The sequence below is a fragment of the Myxocyprinus asiaticus genome, chromosome 15, assembly GCF_019703515.2.
Source record: "Myxocyprinus asiaticus isolate MX2 ecotype Aquarium Trade chromosome 15, UBuf_Myxa_2, whole genome shotgun sequence".
In the NCBI taxonomy this organism is placed as follows: domain Eukaryota; kingdom Metazoa; phylum Chordata; class Actinopteri; order Cypriniformes; family Catostomidae; genus Myxocyprinus; species Myxocyprinus asiaticus.
The window spans coordinates 17291374-17318612 of record NC_059358.1 but is presented as its reverse complement, the minus strand read 5'-3'; the positions used below and the strand labels follow the sequence as shown (position 1 = coordinate 17318612).

The window sequence follows — 27239 nt, the reverse complement described above, 5'->3', positions numbered from 1 at the left end:
CGCCCTGGATTCGAACTTGTGACTCCAGGTGTGGTAGTCAGCATCTTTACTTGCTGCGCTACTTGCGCATTCACATTCTTAAAATAAAGTAGTGATCCTAACTGACCTAAGAAAGGGAATGCTTTCTACGATTAAATGTCAGGAATTGTGAAAAACTGAGTTTAAATGTTTTTGGCTAAGATATATGTAAACTTCTGACTTCAACTGTATGTGCAGTCAATATTTCAGACTTCTCCTCGAAATCCGAACACAGTTGGTCAAAAGAGACGCATACTACCAGGTGTTAATGGTGATGGCAACTAGTATGCATCTTAATACTAGGCAATAAACAGGGCACACACACACACACAAAACGGGAGTGTGTGTTAGAGAGACAGTGAAGTCAAAACTGATGCATTAGGTGAAAAGAAATCTTAATTTTTATCTGTCAAAATGACGGACAACATTTGAAATTTTCTGTCAATCTTTAAAAAAATCTGTAAATGACAGAAGTTTCAGTTAACGCAACCCCTGGCGATATCTATACAATATTCAAAAACAAGTTGTTATAGAGAGAACAACCTATGGAAATCGAAGGGATGACAATATCATATCTCAACTTTGTACTGGGCATACTTCACTAAACCAGTCTTTTTTCAAATAGGGAACCAAGAATCTGGAAATTGTTCAAAATGTGGTCTTTCAGAGACTATACAGCATGTGCTATTAAGATACAAAGCATATGAGAGAGAAAGAAATCAGCTAAAAGAAGAATTAAGATCTATTGGGATTGTTAGCCTATCTATGCAGAACCTTTTGCAAAATGCTCCTAAGCAATCAAGAATTTTTAAAGTTCTCTTATTTTATATACAGGAAACAGGTCTGACCTGCTAAAGAAAGAAACAGACTCCATCCAGGGAAGGTGCCGCTCTCCTCTCTAGTAATTTGGCTCGCAGTCTTAATAGTGATAGTATTTTACTAACTGGGGCCCAGGTCAGGGAGCAGACAGAATGGCTTAACCATCCGTCTGCAAGATGACTCGAGACGTCACACAGGTCACATAAACTACAACACACAGAGACTGTATCACCTACATATCACATAGAGACTGTGTCTGTTCCCTGAACTACCAAATATAAACCCCTCACTAAATCATTTAGAAAATGTTGATTAAGGTCAAAGGTAAAAAAAAAAAATTGAAGATAAACATCAAATAAAGCTAGGGCTACTAAACATTAGAACTCTTTCAACCAAAGCACTAACTGTAAATGAAATTATTACAGATCATAGTTTGGATGCGCTCTGTTTGACTGAAACCTGGCATAAACCAGATGATCATATTAGTTTAAATTAATCTACTCCCTCAGGTTTTTGTTATAAACATGAGCCTCGCCTGAAGGGTCGAGGAGGAGGTGTTGCTACAATTTACAGTGAAGTTTTTGGTGTTACTCAGAGGACAGGATATAAGTTTAAGTCTTTTGAACTAATAATGCTTAATGTGACACCATCAGATATAAATAAAAATTCTCTGTTGTCTTTTGTCGTTGCTACAGTATATAAATCACCCAGGCCGTATTCTGATTTCCTTGGTGAATTAGCAAATTTTCTATCAGATCTAGTATTTACTATGGTAGAGCTTTAACTGTTGGTGACTTCAACATTCACATATGAAAAAGACATTGGAATTGGGATTAGCATTTATCAATATTCTCAACTCTCTTGGAGTCAGACAAAATGTGACAGGACCAACTCATCGCCATAATCATATGCTAGATTTAATTATGTCATAGGGAGTTGATGTTGATACTATTGAAATTCTGCCGCAGAGCGATGACATCACAGATCATTACCTCGTCTCTTGTATGCTGCGATCAGCTAATGTCACTCAATCTACACCACGCTATCGTTCAGGTTGAACTATTCTTTTGACCACTAAAGATAGCTTCACTAATAATCTTCCAGATTTTTCTCAAATACTCAGTAAGCCAAAAAGTCTAGAAGAACTTGATGAAATAACAGAAAATATAAATACAGTCTTCTCTAGCACTCTTGAGAGTGTTGACCCCCTTTGATTAAAGAAAATTTAAGTAAAAAGCCCCACACCATGGTACAGTGATCACACTCATGCTCTCAAGAGAGCAGCTCAGAAAATGGAGTGCAAGTGGAAGAATACAAAATTAGAAGTATCTCATAGAAAATAACCACAACAATCCTAGGTGTTTATTCAGTACTGTGGCTAAATTGGTTAGAAATAAAGCCTCGACTGAACCAGATATTCCATCGCAGCACAATAGTAATGACTTCATGAATTTCTTTGCTGATAAAATTGAAATCATCAGAAATAAAATTGGAATAATGCAATCGTCTGTCACAGCACCTCAGAAAACAGTGTCTCATAATTTTCCTCACAAGTTACTTCAATCCTTCGCTGTCATGGGTCATGAAGAGCTAACAAAACTTATCAAAACATAAAAAGCCACAACATGTGTTAGATCCAATATCAACCAAGCTCTTCAAAGAGGTATTCCCTGTGTATAATTGTGTTACAACAAAACTCCAATGATTGTAATCAAATTATTGATACTAATAATTCTCACTGGAGCAGTTTTGGAGCTTGTAATGGATAGATCTTAAACTGCCCTGTAGGTGTGAGTGAGAGTCCCCCAGCCACTGGGGGTTGCATCAGGAAGGGCATCTGGCATAAAACCTGTGCCAAGTCAAATATGTGGATCACAGATGGTCCGCTGTGGTGACCCCTAACAGGAACATCTGGAAGAAGAAGACTGTATTTCAGCTTTGTAGGTCCATACAATGCAAGTGAATGGTGGCCAGATATTTCAAGCTCCAAAAATCACATAAAGGCATCATAAATCTCTATAAATCTTTCACTTTCTGAAATGGAGATTTATGGTAAAAAAAAAAAAAAAAAGGACTTAAATATTGATCTGTTTCTCACCCAAACTTATCATATCACTTCTGAACACATGGATTTAACCACTGGAGTCGTATGGATTACTTTTATGCAGACTTGATTTTTGGAGCTTGAAAGGTCTGGCCACCATTCACTTGCTCTGTATGGACCTACAGAGCTGAGATTTTCTTCTAAAAATCTTTGTTTGTGTTCTGCAGAAGAAAGAAACTCATACACATCTGGGATAGCATGAGGGTGAGTAAATGATGAGAGATTTTTCATTTTTGGGTGAGCTATCTCTTTTTTTTAAATCGGTATCGGCTGATCTTAGTGTTAAGAAAACAGTGATCATATCAGCCTCAAATTTCCTGATCAGTGCACCACTATAAACAACAACAAATGAGTACCTTGCATATCAGCAAAACTTCAGCAAACACACACACACACAGAAATAAAGGGCAGCAGTCAAACTGGCCATAATTGCAGGGCTTGTAGAAGCATCCTGGCTGAGTTTGTAAGGAGCAGCTGCACTGCCATCTCATATTGCAGTCCAAAAAAATATCCCTTCAGACTCACAGCCTCTGTGATCCCAAACTATTATCGACTGTAAGCTTGGCCCACAGGCCACTTTCTGTGTTCAATATCAGAAACTGAATACAATATCAGTGACAGCCTTGTGGCTGATCCATGGGCCTCACTATGGCATTGGCATTCTAGCATGGTGGGCACTTTTCATTGAATTCTATTGTTTTTATACTGAGCTAGATATTTCCTATCCCCTAACACTGCCCCTAAACCTAACCCTCACACAAACCTTTCTGCAAAGTAATTTTTCTTGAGGGGACTTCGTTGACTGATACCCACAATAAGACTTGACCTACACAGATGAACATACTATTTTCATAAATTACACCTTTCATTGCGATTCTTTTTTTTTTTTTTTCACATTTCAAACTGCTGATTTAGCAGTTTAAACAAATAAAATCACAAATACTGTACATAAAAGCTGACTTACATATTTACAGTTTATGCCATATAAATGCACTGACCACCATCAGACATTATGTTTACTAGCTATAATCAGTTATAATCAAGCTACAGTAGGTTTTTGTGTAGTTGAGCTCCAGTCCTCATATGTCTGTCCAAGTACACATGACACAATGTGTCATCAAACATTTGACAGAAGAACGTCAGCTGAGGAAGTGTTAAAGACACATTACACATCACAACTGCATTTGGGAATATGTACATAACGCCGAGGCCAGTTGTAGTCTTATTAACTTGTATATTGACCCGTTTCATGTGAGGTCATTGTATGACCGCGTCGCCATGTTTGTGACCAAAATTCCATATACCTTCAATGTGCTGCACTGAGGGATGTGACAAAATCCTTCTTCAGGAGTTAAAAGAAGCTCTTACACTCATACAGATGGGATCATCACTGACGTTTTCAAGTATTGTGGCCAAATTTAGATCTGAAAACAACAGAAAAACATTTGTAACTTCCGAATGAGAGATGTTTCCAGTGATGTTCTGATGGATGTGTGTACTCATCGGTCACACATCAGACTTTCCGGCGTACAGAGATGATTTGTGGATAAAATACACTTTAATGTCATTGAAAGTCCAATTTGGCTACATTTGTGCTGTCTTCAGACCTGTGGGAACTTTTCCTAGGAATTGGCATGGATCAAAAGCAATTTTTGATGTTTTTCTTGATATCGTTTCACAGGTGTTTTTAAATTCACCAACATTGTTTCCTCTAACTGACGGTTACAAATATGGCAGCTGCAATGAAAAAGTGACATCACTGACACAGGTTAATATGCTGAAGCCAAGTTACAATCATATTATCTAGGTCTGTTAGTCCAACTTTGCAAAAATAGTACTGATACTATTTCAGTCAGACTAAGCATTTACCTGATTTTAAATATATGAATTATTGTTTTAGTCTGACTAAAATAAGACATTTAAGGGTAATAAGTGGCACAAAAGGCAGTCATTAGAGGCAAAGAAAGCCCTAGAACAGGCTGTTAAGGAGCCACGGGTAAAATCCACACACTTTAGACATTCAATTAACCTTTTTGTGGTGTCATTACAAAAGCATTTTTATCCAGACAGTAAAAGCTGTTGTAGATTAATTACATCATGCATTTATGCATGTGGAGAGCTCTTTTACAAACTAAAACACCAACATTATGTATTATGCCATGTGTTAAAAAGCACAGAACAGTCGGTTGCTGAGCCAGTAATTTTCACTTTACATGAGTAGGAGGGGAGACAGACATGCTGAAAAAGCTTGTTTCCCTGGCAACCACAGCACTTTTTAAGTCTGGGAACCAGGTTTCCTTTGTTGAATATTAAGACATGGCAACATTAAATTCATCAATCTACGCAGCCATAGAGTGAAACAAGATGCCAGTTAAAAGCCTGTTAATAGTGAGTGCCCTTCTAATAGCTGTGAACTATTTATTGTAAGAGATAGTTTTCCACCACATCCACTTCATCTGATAGCATTAGTGCCCGACCGATATATCGGTCGGCCGATATTATTAGCCTTTCTCCGATATATTGGTATCAGTATATATGTTTACCGATATGCGCAGATATGAAAAACATTTTCAGAACATATAATGCAGAAAACAATGCTTTAGAATTGGTGTCATTCCATAGTTTGTCCAGCAGAGCACGCTCCGACCCCTTTGTTTACAGAGCTGACTCTGAACTGACAGTGGCACTACAGACAGGGCGGAGTTAAGTGGTGCGAAGTTGAGCGGTGTCTTTGCGGTAAGTTGCTAACTAGTTTGTGAAATACATACTGGAATGTTAATAAAAAATGACCCCATAATTTTCCTTTTTCAATATAACTAATATAACGTTAACCCTGTCCCTGAAAACCATGTCACTAATGTCTGTTTGCTGTTAGCTGGTTATAGTTTGTCAGTGCTGTCAGTAATGTAGCATACTTAAAGGTAAATATCAGAGCATCTTTTTGCAGCTCATCAGAAAATGGTGGTGGATTGTGTCTGTTGAGTTTCAACAGCTACACTGTTACCTAGTTGGTGAGACGCAATTCTGGTCCATCTTTTACTCTCCGTGACAACGAGCTTATAGCTAACTAGCTAATCACATACCTACTTTCACTACTTGTCAGCTGAGTAGAAGCTAATGTGTAAACGTGTATTCGCCAAACTGTTTTGCCCAGGATTCACAGTTTGGTACCCCCTTCAACCAAATAATTCCAGTCGTTGCATTTATAAAATGTAATATTTAGAAGTCTGGTTTTCCACCATTGAACATTTCCCCTGAACTTGTATAGCAGAATATGGTGTAACAATGCTGCCGCTGTTTATCTCTTGACACGGCAGGTGTAAATGCTTCTTGTTTTACAGCCTGCCAATAATAGACTGGCAGTATTAAAATAGTCAGCATTTGACTGATACTAAAGAGTAATACTGATGTTTATTTAGCTATTTATTTTATTTGTATTTATTCTTTATTTTAATGGTCAGCATTTGACTGATACTAAACATACAGTACTGATGTTTATATAGCTATTTATTTTATTTTTATTTATTCTTTATTTTAATGGTCAGCATCTGACTGATACTAAACAGTACTGATATTTATTTAGCTATTTATTTTATTTTTATTTATTCTTTATTTTAATGGTCAGCATTTGACTGATACTAAACAGTACTGATGTTTATTTAGCTATTTATTTTATTTTTATTTATTCTTTATTTAAATGGTCAGCAACTGACTGATACTGAACATACAGTACTGATGTTTATTAAGCTATTTATTGTATTTTTATTCTTTATTTTCTCAGTGTTCATTTCTAGAATTTGTTGACAGTGTATAATAATAGTCAAATATTCTTTGATAAAAATATTTGTTTAAGAAAGCAGCCTTCTGAGTACCTCTGCATAGTCATATCAGTGCAAAATCGGTGAACAATCTACATAGAAAAGGTCTGTTTTCATTCCAGCTCAAAAATTAACTATATCGGCCCCCATATCGGTAATCAGTGAATTTCCCCCTCTAAAATCGGTATCGGTCTCAAAAATCCCATATCGGTCGGGCGCTAGATAGCATGTGTGCAAAGACAGCTTCAAGCAGCCACTTATGACTCTAAACACAACATTATGCACAAATGCACTTTAACTTAATTAAGGACACTTAAGTTTTAAGGGCAAACTGTCAAATGAGTGGTTGACATTTAATCATGACAGGGGAACAAAATTACCATCACATTATCAACATTTACATGGTTTTGCCACAGTATTCAGAGTACCCTTAAAGGGATAGTTCCCAAAAAATTACAATTCTATCATGTAGCCAACTCACTCTCATGTCAATACAAACCTTTATGACTTTCCTTCTTCCTTGAAACATAAAAAGGAACTTCAAACCACATACTGCCCGAGAGTGCAGGTGCTAGATTGGCCTGCCTGCAGTCCTGACCTGTCTCAATTGTGCAGCTAAAGACCTGCATAATGGATGAATGGGGGAAAATTCCACTTGCTAAACTTAACAAACTTGTGTCTTCAGTGCCCAAACGCTTAATCAGTGTTATTAGAGGAAATTGTGATGTTACACAGTGGTAAACTAGACTGTCCCAACTTTTTGGAGTGTGTTATAATCATCTCATTTTAAATGAATTCACAATTAAATTCACAAGGTAAAACATCAAATAATATGTTGTTTCAATATAGAATAGGGTGAATAGAATTTACAAATCACTCCTTTTTGTTTTTATTTGCATTTTCCATGCTGTCCCAAATTTTTTTGGAATTGGGTTGTATATAAGACTATAACTTTTAATAGTAAACCTGTTATATATATATATATATATATATTTTATAAACATTTATATAAACAAATAGAAAACCTCATTTCACAATTTTCAAGTGAACTATACTGCTTTGCAGTATTTTATGTCTTATATCAGCTCTGTTTACTAAACTAGCAGAAATATTTTTTACTGTGTAGTTATTTATCTTAATTAGAAGCTAGGCTATATACTGCAAGATATTGTATGTCATGCAAAATACTGTCTCACCATATACGTCAATGTCACACCATATTACGTTTTGTTCATAAATTAGCATCCTTGGAGCATGCCCACTGTTACATCATCAATGCAATTTTGTGTGACCAGTGTCATACCATATGGCACAAAAACTGACCATGTAATCACAGCTCAGAAAAGTGCAATTTTATTTCATTTTCTAATAGTGAAAGACATAATATGATATTGCTGCAAGTGGAGGGCAATTATTGATACTACAAACAACAAAGCGATACTTCAAATTACAAACACTCTTCAGTTCTTCATGGTAAAGTGTAAGTGATACCATCAGTGAAGTATCATGTAACGTCAACAGCTGCTTTGAGCCTCAATGCAAGCCTGTACAGTGATGAGTGTGCATCCAGCTTGAAATTTTATGCTAAATTTCATTACACAGTACAATCTGCCATTAATAGGAAAAGTGGATGTATCCCAATATGTCAACACTAACATTTTGTGAAGATCTTGCTGTTTTAGACAAACCTTTGAATATCTACTGTATATCTCTGTTTCACTATATTTTCAGTATACTATGTAATTTAGCTTCTAAACTACTGGGCATTTTTTTTTTCACGGCAATTTGATAGAGCTATACAAACTGATTAATGTACTGTTATGAATAATGCTTTTCAGGTAGGCTGTAGTGTTTTATAGTGTTGCTACAGTTTTAAGATTTATGTTTATTTTTAATTTTCTCTATTCAGATGCATTTTACAATAGGACTGAGCCTCAGATGCAAACCCACTGCATTTGTGTTTGTAAAGATGAGAAAGATTCATCAAACCCATCTATTGCCTGGGTTACCTTCAAGTGGTTTATGTGAGATCCCATTTGCTGGGATCTTCTCAGGAGATCCCAATGAGATCAGGTATAAAGGTCTGTCACACAGACAATACCTCGGGTTAAAGGATGTTGAGATGTAAGAAGAGCGACACTGGTGCAGAAGGTTATACTACACCACCACATTGGTCCAGCTTACTTTTTTTATGTATTAGAAGAAATTTAATATATTGGTAAGCCACCCAACAACTGTGTCTTAACCCTGCAGAATATGTGTGTTATAAGCAAAAATAGCCATATTCAGCTGCACATGAATGGAGCATGAAAAGCTCTCTGTATTTATAGTTCTCTCCCTCAAGCAAAAAAATGGAGAGATTGCCCATGTGCCCTCACTGGCAAGCAGTGTGGCGACGTAGCATCCAAGAAGAAACCAGCATAAACCAGCCTGTACATGAGGCACAAGGTCATAAATAGAAGATCTTTCTTTGTGTGCTATACAGCCATTAAGTGACCAACAACCACAATTGACACAATAATTTAGAAGAGCTGTCAATTTGATTACCAATTTGATTGACCTTAAAATAAATATGTGCCTATTTCATAAATATTTAATTTAGCTAAAATGTAATACAAGTTCAGGCTAAATATCATCCTTAACAACCGGTCATGACTCCCATTACAAGACAATTGAATGATCATTTTGAAGAAAAACAGTCCCATAATGAACCTCTTCCTCAGACTTCCTCTTTTTTATTTCCTTTAATGGCCATTGAGCCGGTTAGCTCTCCAGTCCCAACTGTTTATTGCAGGGCTTTAAATGTTGCTTATGTTCACAAATACAAAAGCGTTTACACAGACATACAGTATCTACATCAGATTAATGTGATTGTTATATTATAATCTTAGTGTTCTATTTTACCTCTCCAAACTAATCTGTAGTCCAACACACACCCTTCCCCCTTTAGAAATCTCCTGCTCTTGCATGACATGTATTATCTCAATCTGTTTGATTACTCCTCCAGTGTGAGAATCAGTATCATCCAGTGTGGCCTAATCTGAAACGGCAGACCCTGTGCATGTCCATGAAATGCACTCTGCTCTCCCTCCTGAGATCAGGGCTCCTAGGGGCCCAGAAGTGTGGTAGGCAAATTTCACAGGTAACACACCTCTGCCTGCATTATTCATGGTACAGCAGTGTACTAATAGCACCCACTGCTGCCATGTGCATGCCTGCAAGTTTCCTGATTAACTGGATGACGAATTTAGAACTTTCATCGCTGATTAATAAGCACTACGAACATCTGTGCAATTAATGGACCGACGAACATCTCTTGCTACACTTGAGTGTAAATATGAGTGTGTGCTTGTGTTCAAGCAGTTTGCTACAAAATAGAGCATCGTAAACGACTCATTTTCCAAGTTTTAACTCAGCATACACAATGACAATGCACAATGATTAAGACTCCAAGGACACAGTGACCTTGTGTCGGGGAGGGGTGTTGGAAAACAGGAATTGGCAGTAAGAATAGAGAGGAGGTGTTAGTTCAGTTGCTGTAGGTGGTGTCCCTGTCCAAGGTTCTGAAAGCACTCAGCCGCCCACTGTTCTAAATACCAATGCATCGTGATTGGCTGAAAGCCGTATTTTGATATTGTGACATCAGAGCACTGCTAAGAAACATCAGTGCAGCACAAGCTTTCACTCTCCTACTTTCACACGCTGCAGAGTATCGCTAACGTTGCGTCATGTGAAAGAGATGGATGGAACGATCGAGCTAGTGACAGACAGACATAAAGAGATAAAGATAAAGAAAGAGAGTGAGGGGAGACAGAGTGATTTCATTTCAAAAATGAAAATTATGTTATCATTTACTCACCCTCATGTTGTTTCAAACCCATATTACTTTCTTTTTTAGTGAAACAAAAGAAGATAAATTTAAAGACTGTTGATGCTGCTCTTTCCCATTCAAAATAAATTCAATGGGATGAGGCATCAATATGTGGGTGAGTAAATTATTTTTGTGGTGAACTACCCCTTTAATATACAGCAATATTAATAATTGGTGGGCACATACCCCTATATAGAAACTCCTATAGAAACTTTTTCAAAGAGTGAGATAATAAGGGCTTTGTTTACCCGACAGTTGCCAGGTGTATTTCTTACCAATCACCCAGAATTGTAAGCATGAATAAAACACCACCACAAGCTCTTCCTAAAGTTCTCTACTTGTATGGCAGTTGTTTTTAAAACATCTACAGTCACTCAAAAAATATTCAAAGATAGAAAAAGAGTGGTAAAGTCTTACGGCAACTTGCCCCCAGGCTTAAATGGGTTAAGCTGTAAGAGAAACTCCCTTAATCAGCACTAGTTGAAATGCTACCCTACCCTTGTTCCCTTCAGCCTCCTCATTTGTCTTGAGAGACTCAGATGAATGATCTCTGTGCATGCGTCCAGCACTAGGAAGTGTAATCGAGCTTGAAATCATGATCATGCCTAGAGACTGCAATGGCAAGATCTATAGTGAAAAAGGAGTTACATTTTGGTCTGTTCTCACCCAAAACCGATTGGATTGCTTCAGAAGACATTGATTAAACCACTGAAGTCGTATGGATTACTTTTATGCTGCCTTTATGTGATATTTGGACCTTCAGATTTCTGGCCACCATTCAATGCAAGTGAATTGTGCACTTGCATTGTGAGGACCAACAGAGCTGAAATACGTCGTCTTCTTCCGGCTGTTCCTGTTAGGGGTCACCACAGCGGACCATCTGTGATCTGCATATTTGACTTGGCACAGGTTTTATGCCAGATGCCCATCCTGACGCAACCCCCAGTGGCTGGGGGATTCTCACTCACACCTACAGGGCAATTTAGAATCTCCAATTCACTTAACCTGCATGTTTTTGGACTTGTGGGGGAAAACGGCGCACCCAGACGAAACCCACACGAACATGGGGAGAATATGCAAACTCCACACAGAAAGGCCCAGTTGAGCCAGAACTCGAACCCGGGATCTTCTTTCTGTTAGTCGACAGTGCTAATCACTGGGCCACTGTGGTGCCCCTAGAGCTGTAATACAGTATTCTTCTAAAAATCTTCATTTGTGTTCTGCAAAAGAAAAAATATCATACCCATCTGGGATGGCATTGAGGGTGAGTAAATGATCAGAGAATTTTCATTTTGGGTGAACTGTTCCTTTAAAAGTAATTTAAAAAATGGCATAGAAAAGTAAAGTTACTTCTAAGAAAAGTCTAACATCATTTGTTAAAGGGATAGTTCACCAAAAAATAAAAATTCTCTCATCATTTACTCACCCTCATGCCATTTCAGATGTGTATGAGTTTCTTTCTTCTGCAGAACACAAATTATGATTTTTCAGAAGAATAATTTAGCTCTGTAGGTCCATACGATGCAAGTGAATGGGTGCCAAAATTATGATGCTCCAAAAAGCACATAAAGGCAGCATAAAAGTAATCCATACGACTCCAGTGTTTTAATCCATATCTTCAGAAGGGTGTGGGTGTGAAAAGATCAATATATAAGTACTTTTTTTTTTTGCTTGAAATTCTTCTCCCTGCCCAGTGGGGGGGGCGATATGCCTGTAAAATGTGTATCACCAAAAACACAAGAAGAAGAATGTGAAAGTTATCTGTTTCTCACCCACACCTATCATATTGCTTCTGAAGATATTGATTTAACCACTGGAGTCTTATGGATTACTTTTATACTGACTTATGTGATTTTTGGAGCTTCAAAATTCTGGCACCCATTCACTTGCATTGTATGGACCAAAAGAGCTGAGAAATTCTTTTAAAAAAATCTTAATTTGTGTTCAGCAGATGAAAGAAATTCATACACATCTGGGATGGCATAAGGGTGAGTAAACGATGCAAGAATTTTCATTTTTGGGGGAACTATCCCTTTAACATACAGTATGCCACTTGATTTTTTTTTTTTTTTTTTTATCTAATGACATTCATCCATTATAAAGTGTCACTAAAGTGTCCAAATACACTTTGGGGCCACTGTGGATCTACTGATTCTTCTGGACTCGCTTAATGAGGCAGCCAGTTAACAAATAGAGGCCTGATTCAATGAAACATTTAGAATGCCCAAAATATGCCATTAGGAACCTTGTTCTATCTCCAAGAACACCTTAACATACATATTAACATCTGTTCTGTTTTTCTTGAGGTTATAAAATTGATGCAATGTTTATACAGCCCGGTAAGGGTTTGGAATCCTCAGAAGTGAGATGAAACAAATAGGCTCTTCTTCATGCACTACTTCAGCAACACAATCTTCCCAGACTCCCATTAGGGCTTGCCACCTTCAAGCCTCTCTGAGACTTGTTAATGTTTCTGAGAACATTAGCCTACTGTTTTTGGTTAATCTTTTTGGTAGGTCCATGTAGTAAAATGCAAAATACATTGATTGCACCCTTATGTGCATACTCTCGCACTCTCATACTCTTTTTTTTAAATTCTCAATATACTATGTAAAGACAGCAAAATGGGCAAAATGTATCTATTGAGTCCAGAAAAGATGAGACAAAAGACATCTGAATGTCAGAGAAACTTTGAAACTGGGCATAACTTACATTATAAAACTGAAATTTATGTGTATATATGGGAGGGGAACTAATGAGTCAGCACATTCAGGGACTTTAAAGCAATTGCTAGAAAATATGCTCTTTCCAGGTGGGTGAAATGACTGAAAACAGCAATATGAGTGTGCCAAATGAGGTGCACAAAATAATACTGATCAGTTTAAAACACTACAAATACACTAAATAAATATTTTGCTTGGAAAATCACAGACTATGTAAAGAATGTGATGTTGTCCTGAGCCATGCAGTTTAACTGCTTATCTCTGGTTTAATTTACGTGTTCTGATGACCAGTGCTCCTCTGAGACAAATGTGGGTGTGTCACAATGCTTAGGAGCCTGGGACACCTGCCACAAATGGAAGCTTTTTGTGATGTTGATCAGAACTGTTTGAAAGCCACTGATTTAAGGGCCCATCAACAGAAGCACAATGTGCCAGATTTCAAAGAAACAGTGCTCAAATTTCAACAATGGCCTAATTAAAAAGCCTTTATTTTTTCAATAATATGATCACTTGCAATACATCAGATTTAAAGTGCTCAGTAGTTCTTTTAGATCATTTAAATTTGACAGATGGTTAGTCTGTTTTGTGCAGTCCAAGATCTATACATCTATCACTACTAGAGGTCTGGGTAAACAATATGTATATTTTTTAATCTATATAGGTTAGGTAGTGCAATTTTAAATTCTACATAGCACACACAAATTATATCAGCCTCATAACCCACAAATGTTCCACTTAAAGGGATAGTTCGCCCAAAAATGAAGATTCTCTCATCATTTACTCACCCTCATGCCATCCCAGATGTGCATGACTTTCTTTCTTCTGCTGAACACAAATTAAGATTTTTATAAGAATATCTCAGCTCTGTTGTTCCATTTAATGCAAGTGAATGTTGGCCAGAACTTTGAAGCTTTAAAAAGGACATAAAGGCAGCATAAAAGTAATCCATACGACTCCATATCACTATAAATTCTCCTCCCTGCCCAGTAGGTGGCGATATGTACAAAGAATGTGAGTTGCCAAAAACAAAAGAAGTAGTATGTGAAAGTGAAAGTGGAGATTTATAGAAAAAAAAGGACTGATCTGTTTCTCATCCCCACTTATCATATAACTTCTGAAGACATTAGGTATTAACCACTGGAATCATATGGATTAATTTTATGCTGCCTTTATATGCTTTTTGGACCTTCAAGGTTCTGGCCACCATTCACTTACATTGTATGGACCTACAGAGCTAAGAAATTCTTCTAAAAATCTGTGTTTGTGTTCAGCAGTAGAAGAAAGTTTCACACTTCTGGGATGACATCAGGGTGAGTATATAATTTAGAGACTTTTTATTTTTGGATGAACTATCCCTTTAATACTCATGGTGACTTTCTCAACTTTGACCTATGAATAAGGAATGTATAATTCAATAGGGGTGAATCTGAGAGGCAGAGAAAGCACAGAACAATTCCAGGCCACTTGCTGCTCAACCTCATCTGGGGGTTGATTACTTCAACCTTCGAGTGCACTTCCTGCCTTGCTATCAACATTGAGTGCACTTGCAGTGAACTTACAGTTACTTACTTGAGTGTGCAGTGAACAACAAGGCCAGACTAAATGTTCTACAGTATATACTGTGAATGCCTTGCCATCAAGCATATGCATTTCTGCCAGTATTGCATATGCATGAACTAATTAACATACTGCTGTGTTATGGATTGGGGGAAACAATTATAGTACAATTAAATTACATTTGGAACATAGGAGTGTTACAGTCATTACAAATCTTGTGTTGAAAGAGTATTATGAATACATTCATAAATTATCAAAGGAATATTCCAGGTGCAATACAATTTAAGCTCAATTGAGATCATTTGTAGCATATAATGTAAATAACCATACAAAATAATTTCAACTTGTCCCCCATTTTCTTAAAAAAAAGAAGAAAAAAAAGAAGAAAAAATCGAGGTTACACTGAGGCCCTTATGATGACAGTGAAGATGGACAGTTTTTGGAGGGTTTAAAGTCATAAATGTGAAGCTTATAATTTTATAAAAGCATTCTTCTGTTAAAACTTGTGTATTATTTGAGCTGTAAAGTTGTTTAAATCATAATTTTTTTACAGTCATTTAAGGGTTGTATGGTTTAATGCATTACATCATCATGGCAATTAAATTATCAAATTGGATACAGTTTTACACATAGAAGGTTAGTAAGCAATTTTATGACACTAAAATCATGTTAACATGCATAGTGTTTACATCTTATGGTTACACTTTTGAAACAGTGGGTATTTTAACATTTATGAACTAGCCCCATTCACTTCCATTTTAAGTGTCTCCCAGTTGTGTGATTTTATTTTTTATTTTTAAGAAATAAGATGAACAAGTCGAAAATATTTTTTGTGGTAAATAACATTATGCCACAAATACTGTCGATTGAGCTCAACTTGTATTGCACCCAGAATATTCCTTTAATATTTGGAGGATATTTATATGAAAATGCAATTTACAAATGCACAACTTGGAACAGTGTGATAAATAGTCTGTGATTCCAAGCACAGTGGAAGGTAGCCATGTTATGCACTCATTCTTGTATCTCTCTGCTTAGTGACAGACACATTGTGAAATGAGGGCCCATTAGTCACAGAGCTATTGCATCTCTCCTTCTTTCAATACTGGCACCACAACACATCCAGTGGCATTTGATGACCTTTGAGGAGCCATTGCATGAACATGATTGACAAACTGGGAAACCATTGTGGGTAGGTGTGTGATAGACAAGTCACAGTAATGATTTTATAAATTATTATTCAATATTAAATAAAAATTAAATAAAACTACAAGACCAAGACAGAGCAAAGCATGACAAACCTCAGAGGTGTAATCTGAGCCTGAACCCACTTACATTCGAGATGTTTCTTTTTGGGAGCCATCACCTCATGAGTAGTCGCTTTACACACGGCACGGGCCACCTCGGATCCCGTGAGGCTGTACTGTGCCGCGGCGATGCGGTCCGTCAAAGTCTGGCCGGACATTTTTCTTCTGTCGCGGTGAACTTAAAGAATCAAACGCCCTTATTCCGTATAAAGAGACGCGTCGACTTGTTCCAAAGCGTCCACCTAAACTCCTTAAAGATGAGGCCCTTAAAATGGATTCTCAACCTCAATGTAAGATAATAATATGGTCTTATTTTTATTAAGGCCAAGCTGAGATGTAGTCTTTACCATCAATGATGAGCAAGGTTACTGTTCAGTTTCATTTATAGTCAAAATATTAAACGGACAAATCTAAAATAATACTAAAACACATTAAGGTATCGTCAGACCTCAGTATTACTATAATAAAAATAGCAAGTAAACGCCTGCGTTATCACAGCGCTGTCTATTCGCCTCGTGGGGATCACGTAAGTGATGCGTAACGATTATTTCAACCTCAAATAATTATTTCAAAAGAGTTAACCGTAAGCTTCGCGGTTATAAAAAGCTATTTATCTAAATTCTTCAAATATATTCCTTGTTTTTCGCGCGTTGTCTTTGAGGAGGCTGTTACGATGATGGTGGCTCGCTTCAGATGATGCTCGGCTCGAGCAGTCGTCCTTCTCTCCTCCAGATCAAGGATTAATCTTCCCGACAAACCCCGCTGGGTTAGTCTCCCAAACCTTCAAACGGCTTGCGTTGTTCTCCTCATCTCTAAAGAAACGTTAGCCTTCCTTTTCATTCACCCTGTGGCTGTGTCCAGTACCGGATAATTGCTCATCAAGGAGGATGAAACGCTGCGATAACGGGAAGCCGTGGTCCCAGACTCAATATTTATTTATTTATTTATTTATCTGTGGTATCACTCCGCCCCCGCGCATGATTCAGGTCACACGTCGTTAAAAACCCAGATTGCGTTTTACTATCTGCGCCCATTCAGAGCGTTATTAAGGGGCCGTTCACACCGAACGTCTTTTTTTGCGTTTCAACCAGACGGGCTCATTTGATCGTTGCGACGCGTCCAGCTGTTTGTTTGTTTGTTTGTTTTTTGTTTTTTTCAGCGTTTCGTGCAGGAGCTTTGCGTTTTTTAGACGCCCTGTCAGATTAATAAAGAACGTTTTAGCCAGGTTACAAGAAACCAAGAATATAGTTGGATACAAATATGGTATGGAAAGAAATATAAACGGTCTAATCCAAGGTTATGAGTTATTTGGAATTATATTTCCTTAAATTAAGAAATTAGAAATGTAACATAAAATACGTGTATATCTATGTGTATATCTGCATTTATATTTAAGTGTATATATATATATATATATAAGTGTATGTACTGAATTACGTATATTATAGCTAAATTGTAAACAAAAGATTGCATAAACTATGTAGGCCTACACAAACCTATTTAAAACAAGGATTATATGAAAGTAGGGGAAAAACACAGGTATAGGTCATTTGGGGTAAAATTATTATATATGTACAGTATATATGTATTGATGTGTATAGACATCAGTGGTTGTTTTACCAACATTTACGCACAGAACCATTTCTTATTATTTTTTATTAATTTAGTTATATATTAACTTCTTTTTTCCTTTTGTTTTTTTGTTGTTGGGATAATTGTGTTATGAGTCTGTTTCAGCTATTGTTAATTAAATGTATTGAAAAACAATAAGAATGTGAAAAAAAAAAAAAAAAAGAATGTTAACTTTTAAAAATGGGCCTTGACTCTCCAGACAATATTTTGATGTAGGCTACTACGGTACCTAAGTAGATCAGTATTTAATAAAGGAAAAACTGCTGTTGCACACATGAAACATTTCTGATTTATTCCAAGTCTCCCACTTCCTTTGTTATGCAACACTAGATTTTTTATTATTATGGCTCTTATTATTTTCAAAGCAACATCACATAAGTTAGAGCTGTTCATGTACAGTTGTGCTCAAAAGTTTGCATACCCTGGCAGAAATTGTGAAATTTTGGCATTGATTTTGAAAATATGACTGATCATACAAAAAAACTGCCTTTTATTTAAGGACTCCTTTTTAAATCATAATAACATTAATCACCCAAATGGCCCTGATCAAAAGTTCTGCGTAACAAGGTAATGGAACTTTATAAAGATGGAAAAGGATATAAAAAGATATCCAAAGCCTTGAAAATGCCAGTCAGTACTGTTCAATCACTTATTAAGAAGTGGAAAATTCAGGGATCTCTTGATACCAAGCCAAGGTCAAGTAGACCAAGAAAGATTTCAGCCACAGCTGCCAGAAGAATTGTTCGGGATACAAAGAAAAACCCACAGGTAACCTCAGGAGAAATACAGGCTGCTCTGGAAAAAGACGGTGTGGTTGTTTCAAGGAGCACAGTTCTTTCCCCATGGCTCAGTATCTAGCCTGCTCAGTGCATCCACATGAGAGCTAACAAACTCATTGACTATTTATACACGGGCACTAATTGCAATTTAAAAAGCCACAGGTGTGGGAAATTAACCTTTAATTGCCATTTAAACCTGTGTGTGTCACCTTGTGTGTCTGTAACAAGGCCAAACATTTAAGGGTATGTAAACTTTTGACCAGGGCCATTTGGGTGATTTCTGTTATTATGATTTAAAAAGGAGTCCTTAAATAAAAGACAGTTTTTTTGCATGATCAGTCATATTTTCAAAATCAATGCCAAAATTTCACAATTTCTGCCAGGGTATGCAAACTTTTGAGCACAACTGTGTGTGTGTGTGTGTATATATATATATATATATATATATATATATATATATAATTCTTTTTTTTTTCTTATACGAACAGATATTTTTAGACACCCTTGAAATCTAATCCAAAAGGAAATGCACATTGCACAGTGCAAGTTTGGTCCGTTAATATGAACACAAGATCTGCTACAAGCCTGTCTATGAACGTGGGAATTAAAAAGAAAATAAAATTAATTTGAAAAATAAATTTAATTTCATATATGTTTTTTTTTATTAGGCAAGTAACCACAATATGGAATGGCACAGTATCTTCATACTATCCTATGGGCTCAAACAAATGGAAGAAATTACAGCTGGTCATATTTACAAGTAAAAGATTATAAATTAAATAATATAGCTTTTGGAAGAAAAAAAATACATTAATTAGAAAAGCAAAAAACAAAATGTACAAACTTCTTTTTTTGTGTTTGTTTTAAAAGGTGAGGTGTTAGTGTTTTGCCATAGCGCAACAGTTTCAATTTTTGTTCATGACAGGTCATGTTTTGATGAGTCCCTCAAGGAAGTCCTTCTCAACCATCTCCTCAATGCTCTGTCTGGCCCGGCTCCAGAAGACTTTCTGGCTCTCCAGCTTGCCGTCCTTGCCAGGGAACGTGCCGTCGCTGAGAGTTGGGCTGTGGTATGGTCCTGAGCGGCTGTTCCCTTTACTGCTGAAGACCTGGCTGAGAAGGTTGAAGAAGGGCAGGAGCTGCTCCATGCTGCGGATAACGTAAAGGGTAAGCAGGAGCTGGCCGGGCTCCCAAGACAGAGTGCGAGTGGAGCAGTCCTCCTCTGGATTTTTCTAAAAGGAATGGAGACAGTCCCATGGGGGCCATTAAATATGCTAGACCAAGAAGAGCATTACCAAATGAATCATCCATCAATGTTAGTGGTTTTACACCTATGCTTTTGAATGTACAGTACCTTATTTAACTGAACTATTAAGGCCAAGACAACAAAAGGATAGAATAGAATTACTATAAAAGTGTACTGTTTGTCTCTTAAGTCTACGGTTTGTAGCTGGGTTACCTTTGCTCTTTTTCTCAGCAGCTTGGCCAATCTGACAACATAGGGCTTGAAATCTCTCTGATGGGTCCCTTGTCTGCGGACTTCCAAACCAGAGTCATCCGAGGCTTCAGGCACGAAAGCCCAGCGATACCTGTGGCGTAGTGTTTCTTATTATTTCCTTCAAATTAAATATGCTTAGTATTTATAAGGAATTTTTATCTATAAAAAAAGATTTTGACATTTGTTGCTGACTAAAAATGATGAATAATTTTCACACATCTTAATACAGGATGCAGGACAGTCTAAACTGATATGAAAGGTTTTTAGGACAAAAGGATTAGCCCTGCCATTACTTTTAAAATAGTTTCAGTGTACTCTATGTCTCAGGGTGACTTGTTGATAACCTTTCAACAAGAAATATTGTTAATTAAACAAAATGAGTTGCCTCCTCTCCACCTAAAATGCATTTGAAACATTTCAATTTAATGTTTACCATGGGGGTGAATACTGGACAGATTCAAACCTGCACTAGTTTGCACTGAATCCCAATGAAAATTTAGAATACCTGAACTTAGTGGCTGTATCAAGTGAAAAGACAGTGTATATTCTTGAACTATGCCGTAAATGCACAAGGTAATTCAATATATATATATACATTTTTAAAGTTCATCAAGTCATCTGTGAAGGTTTAAATGCAGTAATGTGAGCACCCACATCTGGAACTGAGGCAGACCCTCAGAGGGCAGAGCGAGGGCCAGATCCAGCAGCTTGCAGGCAGATAGGTAGAGGTTGAGCCAGCGCTGGCTGTTGTAGGAGGTAGAGAAGCCGTTTCCCCCCGAGTATGTTGTCTCAAGCCCTGCTACTGAGGGGCATGAGGTCCTAAAGGGAGGCCAGAGACAACATCCATTAGTAATTAACATTTACAGCCACCCAGAATTTGAGTAGAGCCAGATTTTGCATCCCAATGAACAGCTAAAGATCAATGACCAATGAATTTCCATGACCTTTTCCATTGATTTGTGATTCCTGTATAAGTTTAAAAATAGTTTTGATTCAGACTGGTTTGCCATTTCTGAAACAGTTTGACAAATGTATTAAAATAACCCTACACAAAAAGAAGGATTCGCTCACAAATCGAACAACATTGTGGCTTGTGGGGAAGTTTCACTGTACACAAGACCAATGTCTAGTTGATGAAATATTTTAAAGCAGAGCTCAAGTAGTCAAATGTATTGTCAGTATTTTTTCATATTTTTTTAAGATCCATTTTCATAAATTTGCAGGCCTGGAAATCACAATTTAAACAGTCTCTTATATTTCATGGTTTTCCATGACAATGAGAACCCTGAAAGATAAAACTGTTGTAAATATCTGAAATATCAAGTACTGCAACAGATCTGATTAATGATTACCTGGTGATGTCCTCATCTGCAGTGAGTTCCTGTTCCATGAGCAAGAACACCTGAACCTAAGAGAGGAAAAACATAAACAAGGGATCCTTTTAACCCAGTGAACATGGCTCTATTCTGATTCTTCACTAAATAATAACATCCACTCCAGATTGTCCTCTAAAATTTCATTATTCCACCATCAAAGACATGAGCTGTGAGGGTGACACTTCTGTGTGTGTGTGTGTGTGTGTGTGTGTGCGCGTGTGCGTGTGTGTGAGAGAGAGGTATGTGTTGTGTTCTCACCAGCTCAGTGATCATAGTGGGCCAAAGTGAGGTCAGGTGCTGGGGGGACATGCGCAGTAGCAGCACTCTGAAGAAGAGGAAGACCTGAGCATGGAGAATGGGCACTTGAGGGAGTCGTAGGCTCTCCACAAGACGTTCTGAAATTACATCAGTGCATGTTTGATTTTGAGACTGGACTGGTGAAATCTTCGGTTAGCCATTACTTTATTATAAAAAAGTTGGCATGTTTGTGAGCATGCTTGTGTGTTGCATGCACCCAAAATATCTTAGGGTTAGGGATGGGACAATACATCGAATTTCGATATAACACAAACCAAAAAAAGTGACGAACCCTAAGGCAGAACTTGATATTTCGAAATTTGAAACATTGTTTTCTGTCCATGTGATCATAAATAAAATGACCAGTCAAACATCATAATCACTCTGACTCTAAATCGCTTGATTTTACCCTTACTGCACTTTTTTCTACACAATTTACAGAGTTCTACAGTCATTGAAAAGCTTAAATTGCCTGAATTTAGCTTTTAGAAATTTAAGTACTGGAATACCTGGAATATCACCTCTTTTTGTTGAAAAGTGCTTGAGATTAAAACGGACCATTTCTTCAGTGTAATATGTATCCATTAAAGATGAAATCCCACACTCCAATTTCAATGAACAATGTCTTTTAATTTCCTTTCTGTTCTTACAGCCAGATAAAAAAGTAAAAAGAAATATAATTTTATTGATTCCAAAGATAAAACATACAAACACAACATAAAAAATGGAATCAATTATTCACATTATATTTAATCTGTTTGAGAGATTTGAATTGTAGTTGCTTACTTATCAATGTAATGACTCCCCTGCTCTTACTTGAGCCAGCACTAAAGAAAATATGCCCACCCCATATCTTCCCAAATTTTTCAGCTTCCTGCGAGGAAAGATGTGTTTCTTGAAGAAACACTATATCACATTTCTTACGCTTAAGAAAATAAATAACCTTCCTTCTTTTTTTGGGGTGCCCCAACCCATTCACATTTCATGTGGAGAAAGATAACCCACTCATATTAACATTTTGATATAATAGACAAAATAAATTGTGTCAAAAACAAGATTATACAGACCACATTCCAACATTATTGCAACAATCAAACCCCGAACTCCCCCCCCGAACCAAACAAACAGAAAAAAGAAAAACGTGCGCGTTAACCCCACGCATGACAGCGCCAACTGGCATCAATCCCTCTAAACTCAAAAGGTCCATGTACACCTACGAGAGCCCCCGCGACAACTTTGCCATCAGATTGCTCAAGTCCGGTGCTTCTGCACAAATTTTGTAAGGCAAAATTACATAACAGAAAATACTTTGTAAAACAAACCCCAGCCAATAGGCAGAATAAACACAATAAATGTGTAGATTCATTCACAGAACTATCTCGAAGGTGTGTTCCTCCACAAAATAAACTCCAGCCAATATAAAGCTGTTCAGTTTCCTCGGACCGACAAACAAGTGTTCAGTGAGCCGGCTGTTTATGAGTGCAGCAGATTACGTAATCATTCTAATGTCCCGCAAAAGTACTCCACAAAACAAACTCCAGCCAACAGGAGGCATAAGCACAAGGAATGAACAGATTCATCCACAACTGTCCCGAAGCAGTGTTATTCCACAAAATAAACTCCAGCTGCTAGGCAGAACCAGCACAAAAAGAAACAAAACAGGTGTCCCGGTTCCTTGGATGGTCAAGAGTAAAATTCACTCGGAGGCCGCATAAAAAATATACACCACGACTTACTCAGTCCGTCAACTTTATAAACGACATCCTTTTTGTGGACATGTAAATATTTTGCGGCCATCCCCAGCATCCACTCTCAATCTGGCTGGGAAGTCCAATGCAAAAGCGATCCTCAGTCAATGCAAAAGTTTCTTGAAGGAGAAGTGTTATTACACAAAACAAACTCCAGCCGCTAGGCGGAACCAACACAAACAGAAACAAAAAGTGGCGCCAGCTTCTTCAGACAGTCAAGTGTATGTTCAGCGAGTCAACCCACTCACATGATAAACAACAAATGGCTTACTCACTCCAATGTATTTATAAAGGACAGTGCTTTTTTGGGACACGTAAATACTTTGCGCCATCCTTCGTATCTATTCTCAGTTTGGCCGGAAACATCAGTGCAAAAGCGATGAGTTTCTTACACTCCTTGAATCGATCGCGTTTCTCTCGTCGAATTTGCAAAATCCGGGAACAAGAAAATATTGTGATTCTTCCAAGAAAGCTTCCCTTTGCTCCTCGCCTTGAGCAACACAAGATCTTTATCAGATGATCTAAAAAATTTTGGCCAGAATTGATCGGGGCCTGTTTCCCTCAGCCGATCTGCAAGATCACTCGATTTCCATCTTAAGGCCTGTTATGTCAAGCAGACTTGGGAAGAGCTCATCTAGGAATTTCACCATATCTCTGCCTTCTTCATTCTCAGGAATTCAAACAATCCGTATGTTATTTCTTCGGCTCCTATTTTCAAGATCTTCCAGTTTTTCCAAAAAATATTCCACATCTATTTTGGTCGCGAGCGGATTAGCGGTTAATTCCCTTTCCGATGACTCCAGATAATCGATCCATTTCTCAACATCTGCCACTCTTTTAACCAACAAATTTTGTTTCCATTGCTGTAATCGATCCACGTATTACAGCGAGATCCTCCAAGTCAGCAACAACATTCGTCAGCATCACAGACATGTTGGACAGTTGACACTGGATTTCTTCTCCCGCCGCGCCATCCAAATCGAGTCCCCGGTCAGCAGGCCCATCAGAGGTTTCATCTTGAGCACGTAAGTGTCTTTTAATGTCTCCAGAGCCCGAGGATTTTGACTTCTTTGCCATGTTTACCTCAAAGAACAAATATGTAACTGGGTGTATCGAATCTCACTGGATTATAACATGAATATAATAAAGAAACTAGCAAAGTGCACAGAGCTCGTCGCTCACACGTCTGCTCCTCGCATACCGTCACGTGACCCCAAGAAATATAAATTTTAACAACAAATAGCATGGATGCGCTAAAAAAATAAGACTTCTCATTAATAAATGAACTGCAACATCTGTACGAGTCTTTGAGATGCACATTAAACTCTTAAAAGGACAGCACAATTATAGCGCTTGTTATACAAATAAACGTAAACTTAATGTTATTACTTGTAAATTGTACACATTATTTCAAACATTGACAGCTCATATTATTATATTAACAATTTCAAGAGAATGATTATATCTAAATCATTCTCTTGATTTAGATGTAATCATTCTCTTGAATGATATTAAGACATAATATTAACTGAATGTAGATTTTTTTTTCATATACATTCTGTTCAGTTCTGTTGCATGTTCTGCACCTGATCAGCCTGAATGTAGACCACTATTTTTGAAGGCTTATTTGTTTGAGATTGTTTCTTATAGTGACAGGTATATGACAAACTCTATTATTTAAACTTTTAGCATTTACAGTAAATTGTGTAATAAAGAACTTTATTTTGATGAGAAATTATAATGTGCATTTTGTTCAAGCATTTAAAAAAAAATAATAATAATTCTGCCATACTTTGTCATTTAAGAGTTATCATATTGAATCGAGATAATATCGAATTGTGAATCTCATCGTATATCGAATCAAATCGTGAGATAACCATATCGTCCTATACCTACTTAGTGTGTTTAAACACTAGAATAAGGTCTGACGGAGCGTTTGATAGATTGGAATGCATAAGATCTATTTTAAGGGGGTGGACAGTTTGTCCGTTTTTAAGGGTCAGTTTGAAATAAAGTGGGAATACAGAAAATTGGTTTTCACAAATGTGCAACTGTTCCCACCAGTCTCACTGTTAAACAGATCCCTACGTCAGAGAGCACTGCAGCAAAACTTTTGGTGGCATGGCAGAGCATCAGTTTCCTTTACTTGTTTTCACTTTTTAATTTTTCCTTTACGTCCTTGCATTGCATAATGCTCATTGGCATCACTCTCTGATACAGCGGAAACTACAATGTATAGCCACTCTTGGGTGGCATGTCTGTTAGTGTGTCTGTGTGTACCTTGGATATCTGGCAAGTACTTCTGGTACTGGTCCACCTCACTGCTGTAGATAGTGAAGGCCAGTCTTTTGAGTAGCATGGCCCTCTGCTCAAGCTCTGCATCTCGATTGGTGAAAAGACTCAAAGAGCTGCTCTGGGCCACGGCAACTCGTGCTGCATATGTACAAACATTAGCAATATTAAGACACACATTAGGCTTCTACAACATTCAAATATACACCTACCACACAAAAACATCACAATGATGATGATAGAGCAAAAAGATAGACACAGCTGGAAGCTCCATTTAGTAGAAAGGGAAGACTCACTCATAAGGTCTCTGAATGTGGTTTTGTCATGAGTCATCAGGTGGTCTATGATTGCTCTCCAGCTGAAAGAAAGAAAGATGTGGTCAATTATGGGTCACAGTAAGCCATAAGTGGCATTACACTGTGTTCCAACCAGGAGAAAGGAGATGTTTTGCTGGCTATCACTCACTGGCTGACACATGTGGAGTCCATCTGGAAAAATGTATGGTCCATAAAGAGGTCAAAGGCTTCTTTCTTCCAGGCCCTCCGGGTGTACTGATATCCACTGAGGCTGCTCAATAGCTGTATACATGCACGGTAACTGGGGGCATTATGAGCACTGGAGGAAAGTAAGACCGAGCAACATGATGGGGCATTGAGAAGCAGTTCTTAAAACCTTGATCCCAAAATTCTTTAAATATGCAACTCCAAGTTTAGAGTCTTTGAAAACAATATACTTCCAATGACAAAATCCAAGCCAAATGAAGTGGCATTTGGGTCTATTTGGGTCTGATTAATAGTGATTTCCTTGTCTACAAGTGTTGGGTGTTGAAGGGCAAGTACCTATGGTTGCGCAGGTAGGGCACCACATAATGCATAAGGTTGACCAGTAGAGGGATCACCCTCTCTTTTTCATCACTGTAGAAGACCATATCTAACAGGTGGGCCAGCACCTGCAGGAAAAGAGACTCATTTAAACCATCCATGCAAACAGGAGAACAATTAATTAAACCAAAGACAGTCATGCTACTCTATGCAACACACCAAAGCAACCATATCAGCAAAATAATGTTACGTCCCGTGTTGTTTTGTGCATTTTGCTTGTTTGCTCTGCTTGTTCTCTCTTTCTGTCTGTCTGTCTGTATGTGTGTGTATGTGTTTGATCTCTGTGTGTCTTTCAAGTGCAGCCGATTTGCTAATTGTTTGCTCCACCTGTGCAATGGTAATTAACTGTCCCTGATTGTGCTCTGGATAAATTCTCTGTGCAGACATTCAGATGGGAGCTGTCATAACTTTGAGCTGGTCGTGCTGCTCCCGACTCTTTGCCACCTGCCAGACCAGACTTTGTGTGTTTTGTGCAAGTGTTGTTTAAATGCAATTTAAACTTGAAACCACAATTAGTTTCTG

General features: G+C 37.6%; 2 protein-coding genes across 6 annotated transcripts in view; both read right to left on the bottom strand.

Annotated features, from left to right (window-relative positions):
- LOC127453292 (clathrin coat assembly protein AP180-like) overlaps nucleotides 1-17134 on the bottom strand; it is an 89043-nt gene extending 71909 nt beyond the window's left edge. For all 3 annotated transcript variants that reach the window (XM_051719565.1, XM_051719567.1, XM_051719566.1), the window contains exon 1: nucleotides 16246-17134. In XM_051719565.1, the coding sequence (XP_051575525.1) occupies nucleotides 16246-16375 (130 nt within the window). In that variant the 5' untranslated portion in view covers nucleotides 16376-17134. The remainder of the gene's footprint in view (nucleotides 1-16245) is intronic.
- Nucleotides 17135-19276: 2142 nt separating this feature from the next.
- LOC127453283 (protein dopey-1-like) overlaps nucleotides 19277-27239 on the bottom strand; it is a 31608-nt gene continuing 23645 nt past the window's right edge. For all 3 annotated transcript variants that reach the window (XM_051719532.1, XM_051719534.1, XM_051719533.1), the window contains 9 exons: nucleotides 26676-26785; nucleotides 26302-26451; nucleotides 26133-26194; nucleotides 25825-25977; nucleotides 21758-21894; nucleotides 21476-21531; nucleotides 20778-20942; nucleotides 20085-20214; nucleotides 19277-19857 (listed from right to left, as the gene is read on the bottom strand). In XM_051719532.1, coding sequence (XP_051575492.1) covers nucleotides 19555-19857; nucleotides 20085-20214; nucleotides 20778-20942; nucleotides 21476-21531; nucleotides 21758-21894; nucleotides 25825-25977; nucleotides 26133-26194; nucleotides 26302-26451; nucleotides 26676-26785 — 1266 coding nt within the window. In that variant the 3' untranslated portion in view covers nucleotides 19277-19554. The remainder of the gene's footprint in view (nucleotides 19858-20084; nucleotides 20215-20777; nucleotides 20943-21475; nucleotides 21532-21757; nucleotides 21895-25824; nucleotides 25978-26132; nucleotides 26195-26301; nucleotides 26452-26675; nucleotides 26786-27239) is intronic.